Source organism: Alligator mississippiensis, chromosome 2, assembly GCF_030867095.1.
Source record: "Alligator mississippiensis isolate rAllMis1 chromosome 2, rAllMis1, whole genome shotgun sequence".
In the NCBI taxonomy this organism is placed as follows: domain Eukaryota; kingdom Metazoa; phylum Chordata; order Crocodylia; family Alligatoridae; genus Alligator; species Alligator mississippiensis.
The window spans coordinates 207219781-207229951 of NC_081825.1; the positions used below are offsets into that span (position 1 = coordinate 207219781).

Genomic DNA, 10171 nt, shown 5'->3' on the forward strand with positions numbered 1-10171 from the left:
TACAGCCCACAGGTAATGCAGGTCGTGGCCACTTAGAAGTTGAACAGCCTTAATTTAGGGTATGATGTAGCAAAAAAATCTTTAATCTTGTTTCATTTGGGTTAAATTTACAGTGACTTAGCTCACTTATAACTAAAGTAATTTTCAAACATGTTATAAGGGTAGAGGAACTTGCAGTGGAATAAGTGAGCTAAATTAAGGTAACTTTAACTGTTTCCATTCAAGATTTAAGTTACAGCAGTTTTGCTACACTTGGCTTGCTACAGAAGCACGCAAACATAAGATACTTCATAAAAACTGCCGCAACCTCCTAAACTGGAATTCCCTCACCCCTTTTCAAGCAGTGCAAAGTTCCCTTATGGACTACTACTTAACAACACGTAGTTCATTTCAACTGAGAATGGGAAGAAATAATCTTTCAATTACCATACATTTCTGCTGTTGGGAAAAAACATTATATATCTTTTAAGTTTATAGAAGGCAAAGCTTTAAACTTGCTCAGGGCCCAATGTGGGGTGCATTGTTTGACCAAGATTGCAATAAGGAATGCAAAGCCATTATGGATTTAAGAAACATATAATGAGCATTTTTTAATAAAAAGGACCATTTCTACAAATCTTGCTTTCATTAATTTCTGATGTATTTTTCAACAATAAAACATAGATGTTAGGGAACCTTGGGAATGAAAAGGGAACATATGAGAGGTAACAAGTTCATCTGTCAGTTCTTTACTAGAATATTATCTGAATGCTCGATGGAAAGGGAAGGAACATGGATACACTCATGAAAAACGAAGGGAAGCAGGGAGGAGATCCATTTTTATTGCGTATACCTTTAGTTTTGTTTCATGTCCAGTGATTGCTTGGCATGATATTTAGATATTTAACAGTATTTCTCTGTCTTCACAATAGATCTGATGAGACAAAACAACATATTGAATTTACTTAGAAGTATTTAATACCCTTTCCAGTCTATATGAACTGGTGCTACAAAAAGCATTAAAAATACAGATTGCACATACAATAATTGTGCCACTCTTGCTGAAAGATTTTCAGTGTCCTTTCAGCACCAGAGCAACCTGAAGCAGGATCTTGATCACTTCAATACCTACATTTTAGATGCCTTGTATCAGTGGAATCCAAATACTAGAATTTAGCATATAGGCTCTTCTGGGAGGTAGGTTTGTTTCCTCCAGTTGTGAAAGAGGATATCCAGCTCTACCACTTTGCAAATATCCTAACCACTAGTTTTATAAAAGATGCCTTGGAAGTAGCAATGATGCCAAAGCCTAAGTCAAGTCAAAGATCCTCCTGAACCTAAGAACCTATTGGATTAGTATGCCTAATGCATAACACTTCCTATAGCCAACAACACACAAGAAAGATGTGGCTAGCATTACATCTGAAGTGGAAGTCCGAAACAGAGCTTGAATTTAAGGTATTAACTACCCTGCCGCTGCACTCCTCCCTCCCCTGGAGGTCATGTATTCAGGATAAAGCAACTGCATTTTACAAGGTATGCAAATTCAAATGGGATGTGAATACCAATTTTTAGAACTAAGATAACATGAGGAAGTCATGTTGCTAACATTGTATCCAGCTGTTAACTCTCCAGGCAAATAAGCAGATTCATATTTAAAGCTAGCCAGTAACAGGCAGCTAGGCTGAAATTCACTTGAGCAAAATGAAACACCTTCACTTTCTTGCCACTGTGCACCAAACCTATGCATCAAAAGGCCCTTAATCTCTGCAAATCAATCTTTACGTGCTCATGTTGGGGTGAATAGTCAGGCTCCGAGAAGTTAAAACTCACTATCCATAGCAAATCTTCTGAGAACAACCAAATCAGTAACTAAAGCTTGTATTTTAAGTTATGATTATATTTTAAGCACTTAATATCATCTTTGTTCTAAAAACTATGCCATAAGCCACAGCTAGACTTTTTTTTTGATTTATGAAACAGGAGAAAGCTACAGGAGCAGAGCCCCTTTAAAGAGCAGATATTATAACCTTTACACTTTAATTAGGAGAGGGATGAAACTGAACAGAGAAATAAAATCCTTTGGGACCACCTGGTAGAAGGAAGAGTGAATTGGATATATGAACAGAGTTCTGAGGAATATTATATTACACTACAATAAAACCAAGCTTTAAAAAAACCCCCCAAAAAACAAAACCCTTCTAGCTAAAGCAACTTGGCAAAAGCCACTAAAATATCCAGCGTTTTTGGAAAACTGTTAATCTAAAAACAGTTCTATTTTGATTGGACAGGGCTTAAGACAGTTTTACCCTCAATTTACTTAGTAACTTGACAACTTTCCTACTGAAGTAGGAAACTGAAAGATTAAGTATATTTTACCAAGTTGATGAGACTGTGCTTTAATGTTGTGATGCTACACAGAAGTTACAAAACACTTAAACTACTAACATATACACTTTTTACATACTATATAAGAAAATTATAGTTACTAGTCAGTGAACACAAAATCTAATAAAAAGACTATCCCAGTAAGTGAACAGATTAAAAAATGCACCGAGTTTGAATTGCTGCTTAGTATTTCATCAGTACCAGCAGATGTCAGTGTAAGTTAAAGAGATAAGGTTAGTAAAAATAATTTCATATCCAGCTATGCACAATTTAAAAATTAGTTCTATAGCTGCAAATCTATTGAAATGAAAGTTATGTACTAAATAATAAAATAGCAGAATGATGAAATCTGCCATTAGTAAATTTTATCAAGAAGGCAACTATCTCCTTGAGCACCACTGATGTGAATAATTCCATAAATACAAATTTGACACACCAAAACTCCCAGTAAGATTTTTTTTATATCATCCAAAAGGTTGAGACTGCTTAACAGTACAAATGCTACTCTTTAAAAGTTTGTTAGAACTTCTACCATAAAAAGAAATCTACTTTCCATGAATTTTTCTATGACATGGGTATAAAACATTCATTTGGTGTGAAGTCAGGGATACAATTTCAATCAAAGGAATAACATTCAAATCCAACTGATTTGTTTGTCTATATTTAGTCTGAATATTAATGGAAGGAAGACTTTTGGGTGATTTTCAGCTACTAAGTAAACAAATTGAAATAGTCATCAGTCTAACATGGACTAATAACTACATCCAACTTTTGCGTACAAAACACTATCTCTAATCCCAAGTAATTTCAATAAGGCTATACAAAATTCAGCTAAAAGCAGTTGCCTGAATAATAAAACAGGACACCACATTCTTTACTGGACTGACATCCCCCCCAAAATATCCAGCTCAATATTTCCAGTGCACTGGACATGCTGTTGATCCTTTTTAAGTTTGATGGAAGGCAGGTCCACATCTCACTTTAGAAGACAGTGTGTTTACGATTATGCAACACATAATACTGGACATGACTGCCAATGAATTAAGTTTAAAATGTGTAGTAGTTTAAATTAAAGACACATTAAATATAAGCAGAAACACTGAGTCTTTAAAGGTAGAGATTGATCAAGAAGAGATGCATGAAAATAGTATTCTCTATAGAGAGGGACTATGAAGTAGCTAATTCCAGATTTCTTTTAGCATTTTCCCCCTGCACTTCGATACAATATTTCATTAACAACTAGTGCACTGCAACATTTCAGTCATGTTGCTGATTTGCGTAAGTTGAATATAAGGTGGTATGAAGTGTGACAATACACCAACATGATAAAAAGCCTTTCTAAAAATCAGATCAACATGGATATGGAACTGTAAACACTTAATGTATGTGTGATGATGGATTCCACTCATTTTCAACAGGCTAAGTTCCGTATTTAGATGCAATACATCAATCAATATATATTTGTACATTAACCAGCGTGTTTATTGCGAATAATTTCTCCTCCTTCTATTTCAATTTGTTCATATAACCACTTGCGGTCACAGCGGCATTCAGCTCCACATTTATTGGAACTACACTTGGGACAAGCATAGAAACATCCCAGGCAATCTTCATCAAGACAGTCACAGAGGTCCATCCCACTGACAATCAGAAGTCCCTGGCTATCATAGACTTTACTCTTTGCTGGTATAATTTGCCTGTATAATAAAAAAGAGTTATTATGAATTGCTGGAAATAACAGGAGAGATGCAACTAATTTCTTTTGTGAATTTTGGTTTCAAGCATTTCATCAGTTTTCTTGTTTAGCACCAAGCCATTTTAAAAATCTGTACCTAGGATACACCTTGTTTTCTCCCTTCATAAAAACTAGTGCCTTACATTTTTTTAGCCCTTTAACACAGATAGTTCACAGGAATGTTCTCACTTGTCATATCCTTACCACAATCCCATATTCAGTTAACTGTAACTCAGTTTACATTTTACTCGTTGCTTACTCCCCACCTCCTAATTCTATTCAATCTAAGGAATGGATTACTAACAAACAGGGGGAAAAAATCATATCAGATAAAGAAGCTGTAGTTCAATTGTGGAGTCCTGCCAAATTTGATGTGGCATTATTCTTTCCTAACAAAGTTTATTTACATACACTCCTAAAATTTGTTTAGCTTGCCTTTAAAACAAGAATACTCTGATTTAGGGGGCTTTTGCACTTCAAAAGTGCAACAAGAACTATTATATTTAGCATGGTGACTCCCTGAACATCTCTCTCTCATAAAGCTTACATTACCTTTGGTTATTCTAACACAAAGGCAACTGATTAAACAAAATATTGCATTAAAATATTATTACGAGACTTGGATATATAAGGACAATTTATCCTAGTCCTAACTCCAACCTTTAAAAAGATGGAAACAAGCACCCCAAATTATGGAGAAATCTGAAATAGAGTTCATAAAACAGAGACGTTTCCCTCTCCTCATGAGACACATGAAAGGAAATTATACTCGAGTTAATACAGGAAACAGCTCACCTGTCAGAAATAGTTGATATACTTTTTGTTTGTAGCCTTCTCTTTTCTCTTTTACTGGTTTCTGGAGTAAACTCAGTCTGTCGTCCTGGATTAGCAAACTGCAAGGACTTCAAAGCTTTAGCTGTTCGTCCCTGAACAAAGATAGAAATTCTCATTTTAAATATTAATACTAAACCAATTCCATAGGAAAATTAACCGTCAAGCCTTAGGTAAATTGTTGAAGTCAATTTGTGCACGAGCGCTGCATTTCCCAGCAGGGAACAAGATGAATCTTAAAAGAAGAGTGTTACAACAAGTAATTGTGCCACTTAATGGTGCAAGTTAAATGAATAAACAAAAATACAACTCTTACTTGAATAACTGGAATGGATTCTCATTTTCTGATTCTCACTCTAAACTCTTATACTTTCCTCATCAGGCTTTAATGTGTTAGCAAAAATACAGTTTTAGCTTCCTGGGCTAGATGGGCAAGTGTTTCTAAAGTACAAAGCTATTTTTTCTGAGAGAGAGTTTATGGCTTTTATTAGTTTCACACGTTAATGTATACACAACCTTTTTCACAGACTGCATAATGCTAATTAGCAACCCGAGAAAAATCCTACATACGTGCATAAAAAGCAAAAAAATTCACAACATCTTCTCTCACAAGGGCTCTTGTAGAATTTTAAAGATAAGTAAGTAAAAAAATTTGCCAGTCTCTTTTAAAAGGACACAGAGCTTCCAACAAAAGGCATATAAACAATATGAGTTACCAGAGACTTAAACGACTAAATGCTTTCAGATTTTCAGGAAAAGACTTAAGAATGTTCTTTACGTAGGACTCAAATGAAGCCAGCCCCACCCCATTAGTGTGGGGAATTAGAGGGGTGAAAAATTATCCATATACATACGTCTGAATCAAGTTTCCTTCTTTGGCGATCTTCAGAATCAACTTCCACACGTCCATAGATTATCTGCATACACTTTGGACAAAGCTTCCAGCCAGGTACAAACTGTCTTCCAAACTTGGCACTTAGAAAAGTTGCATCATGTAAGTCAATTGCACGTAAATTTTTCTTTGATAATTTTCTGTGCTCATTAAATGGGTCACAACATGATCTTTGCATGTCTTCAAATCTGTCAATGTAAATTGTGGCGTGATGGAAGCAGATTGTATTGTTCTCAGAAAGAGACATTCCAGTCCTAAGCTGAAGTAACATCAGATCTGATGATGGTATTTCTTGTTTAGTCTTGAAGCCAATGTAACGGGTATAGTAGGTCTTATGACACTCATTGGCAACTTGAAGTTGAATTCCAACTGAACATGGATCCATCTTACTTGATCAGTACAATCTATTTCACTGTTATTTTGCCTAGAATCAATTCTTTGTAGTCTTTAGTAGTTTCTATGAGGATCACCCTGGAGAAAGCATTAAAGTCAATCAGATTTATGCTGCAAACCTTTATCTGAAAGCTTTACAGACTAGGCTCAAATATTAAAAACCCTAAAATTAATTTCATAAGGAGCCCTAGTGTACTACTTCCTTTTATTAAGCAGTATAAGGCTGAAATTACATTTTATTTTATTCAAGAATTAATTATTTTATACTCTCTTCAGAGGCAGTTTTATATTCAACCCAAGTTAAAGACTGATTCTTAATGTAAGACCTACACACAAGAGTACAGATCTCAGAAAGTACACTTATATACATGGTTGTCTGATACAATATCCACTTGAAACTAGCTGCAAACCCAACATGAGCGTGAAAGCATCAAAACATCTGCTACAAGACTTGGGGTACTTCTAGCACAACACAATTGCATTTGCTTGAAGCCAAAGGGTTAAGAAGCTTTCATATAAGCGTTAATTTGCTTTTTTAAACAAACACTCATGAGCAACCTTAAACTAAGATGAATATAAACCTAACTTAATTATACAAGTCAACTACACACAATTTTGCATATATAAAAGGATTAGAAAAATTAATAATTGTACATATTTGTCCTAAAACACTGTACTATCAATTTATTGAAGTATTGGCCACTTGTACCCTAGAAGAAAGAACTCTAGAACTATTGGGGCTGTCACATCAGACAAAAAGATAACCACCCCAAAATTATAATCTTTCAGGAAGAGGAAAACTGAATATTTCATGAAACATCTAGACCAATATAAAAGAAAATGACACCAACTGTCTAAGACTCAATGATTTCCTGATATGAAACAGATAAGTTAATAGGTTCTCTTTTTTTTCTTTTTTTTTTACAAAAGGCTGTGTAAAGCCATTGTTTGGAGCTTTTGCAGCAGAAATCCCCTTGATTGTAATGCTTTAGAGTTTTCCTAAAAAAATAAGTGCATTTGAAATTTAGTTTCATAATTAGAATGTAATTATGACTATGCATGGCTGTTATAATTATGTCTTTTTATATACACAATAGCTTAGTGGTCTTTTGCATGACAGATGTTTCCAAAATCAAATTATTTGTGGGGGCACCATTTTTAGCGAGCATGAAAGCCATTTCCAGTGCAAAACTTCTAGCCAGTTCTGTACATAATTCCCTACTAGTTTCAAGACAGATTTATCCTATAGAGCAACAGCTTTTACTATTGTTTATTATTATATTCTATTATTCCTAACTCCTTATTTATTTAAATTCCATGAGATGTGCAGGATCCCCAGCAATAGTTTTGGATAGCATGGAAACAGTGACGAATATTACACCATACAGTACTGGTTCTCAGCCTTTTTGCATTCAGGGCACCCCTCTATAACATTTCTGAATTTGGTACCACCCTGGTTGAGAACCACTGTTCCACAGCCTAAGTTTATTTCAGTGGTTCTCAACGGGGGCTTTGCAACAGCAGCTGCAGCCATGGCCAAGTGGAACTGCCCAGATCAGAAAGTGGCTGTGGTAGGTGCATGAGCTCCTGCCTGCGTTAGGGTTATCTGGTGGACTTCATACAGACAGGAATGCCCACTTCTGCTGCAGTCCTTTCTGACATGACCACCCATGCTCCTCCCAGAAACAGAAGCACATGGGTAAGCCCCACCTGGCGTCTGGCAGCCTGGAGATTTATCCATGTGTTTTCTACGTTTCTCTCCAAGTTGCCATCACCAGGTGCAACTGCCTCATGCAGAGTAGAAAGGGAAGCAGAAGAAATGGATGTTCCCGCCTGCATTAGGTTTAAAATTCTCATCATTAAAGACCTTTGAATTAGGATTATCTGATAAACATAAGGCAAGCAGGAGAGTCTGCTCCTTCCCCAACCTCCTTCCCATCTGGCTCTCAGGCAGGATTTATTGACTACACTGGAGGAAACAGTCTACATGCAGAGAAATAACTGTTAAATGTCTGGAGTAAACTATATGTTGCCTCCCTTATATGTTAAGAATTTTAGCTTTTGAGCGAAAGCAAATGACATTCATGCTTACGGTGGTGCCGCTTTAAAGTGACCATAAACTCTTGGTTGTTTCTAGAACAGATATACAAAGGATACAAAAACTGTTCTTTTTTCTGTCTAATATTTTTACCACTAATATTTTTACTAACATTTGTCCACCATTTTGGTCTTCATTCCTTGATAGAGAGTGTATGCTACACTAATTATTTCCTTGAGTATTTTAAACTTCCTAATAACCGTTTGAGCTGCTTTATTATTATTTTTTTTTTTTTTTTTTTTTTTTTACCCCTAGGGGAACCTCTTTTCCAAATTCCTTTGGAGATTTCATATTACAAATTACATTTAAAGAAGAGACGGATAAATACCACACACTGAATCAAATCATTATGCAAATGTCCAATACTTATGCAGTAACTTTGACATTCACAAAAATATAACTTCAGGCTAGATATAACAAGCAGTATGTGGCTAAGATAACAGCACAGGCTTCGTACTAGGGGTGCTTTTGTTTCTTGTCTCCTTTCCAAATAAGTGAAATATTTCTGAATAACTCTTACTCCCCATACAGCACGTGAGCTGGGCAAAACAGAGAACTGAGATAATTTAAACAACTTTTCAAGCGTGCAGGTTTGTCAAAGGCTTGAATGCTCGGAAGGTGCACTCGAAATAAACGATTAAAACCACTCGCTATTCCCCTAAGCCAAGTTTACTTTGAGAAACTGTCAGCTTGTCAACTGCTGTCCTTGGCAGGCATCCATACTGGCGGCCGAGGGCATCACTTGCAGCGCCAGCTGCACTCATACTTTGAGGAAGCGCCTTCACTGCGCCCTTCCACAATCACACGTTTACAGGAAGCACGTTACAGTCCTCGCTCAACTGATTTATAGGCGCATCCTTGGCACAAACGCAGAAGCAGATGGCTTTTCAAGCTGGAGAGGGAAGAAATAGACACGGTTCTCTTTTTTTCCTCTTAGAGCAGCTTTCAGCTCAAACGGAGCGAATCGCAGGATTTCCCAGAGCGGAGTAGATGTGGGCTCCTCTTTTTTATTATAATTTTTTTTCTTTTTAAGATTTGCATTCGCAGGTGCGGCAGCTCCTAGTCGGCCCTGAGAAGCGTGAACAGACAGAGCGAGGCGCGGGCCCACGCGGGTGCTCGGCGAAGCGCTGGTGAGAGGCAAGGCTGGAGGCAGCGTTACTGGGGGGCGAGCACGCAGCTGCTGAAGAGGGACAGGAGGCGGCAGGGCATGGAGCAACAGCTCAGCGGGGCAGGCACAAGCGACAGCGGGCGAGCAGGCGAGACGTGACCCCGCCCGCTCCCCCCCCTCCCTCCGCCTTGACGTCACAGGGGACGCAGAGGGGGGAGGGGGAAGGGAGCTCCCAACCGCCACCCCTCCCCCACTCCCACCCTGCGCCGTACCTTGCCGTAGGCTTTCTTCCGCCCCTGCCCCGCGGCCCCGGAGCCGGACTCGCGCGTCCCCCCCACGACAGCCGCGGTGCTTGAAGCCGCCATTAAAACTTCGTCCCCCTTCCGGCTGCGGCCCACTGGCGAAGCATAGAGAGAGCGGAACCGCCAGCAGGGCTAGAGCATCGTTTCCGTTCCAGGGGGTGGAGCCAGAGCCGCGCTGACGTCACCAGTTGCCCGTGGGCTCCCTCCTGGGGGAAGCTGCGCGCGCAGCCCCCCTCTGCAATGAGGGTGGAGCCTACCGGGGCGGAGGGAAAGCTAGTCCGCTGCGCCTCGCCGTGGGCAGCGGTGGGAGGGGTGAAGGGTAGAGACTGTCCTACAGTTACATTCGATGCATGGAAAAACAAAACAAGTTTATATATTTTTCCATGTGTAAAACTGTAGTATTGGGGGAAGTCGTATTAAATGGAGGGTTGTCTTAGTTTTGAGT

The 10171-nt window shown here is 38.4% G+C and overlaps 1 protein-coding gene across 2 annotated transcripts; it reads right to left on the reverse strand.

Annotated features, from left to right (window-relative positions):
- Nucleotides 1-557: 557 nt before the first annotated feature.
- ARL14EP (ADP ribosylation factor like GTPase 14 effector protein) lies at nt 558-9877 on the reverse strand. Of its 2 annotated transcripts, XM_019477001.2 has the most exons (5): nt 9697-9877; nt 8990-9208; nt 5788-6296; nt 4898-5028; nt 558-4064 (listed from the first exon to the last, which is right to left on the reverse strand). In XM_019477001.2, the coding sequence occupies exons 3-5, from the start codon at nt 6208-6210 to the stop codon at nt 3836-3838; spliced, it is 783 nt and encodes a 260-aa protein (XP_019332546.1). In that variant the 5' UTR covers nt 6211-6296; nt 8990-9208; nt 9697-9877; the 3' UTR covers nt 558-3835. The 2 variants fall into 2 exon arrangements, with proteins under 2 accessions (XP_019332546.1, XP_006259546.1); XM_006259484.4 differs by lacking the exon at nt 8990-9208.
- Nucleotides 9878-10171: the final 294 nt, after the last annotated feature.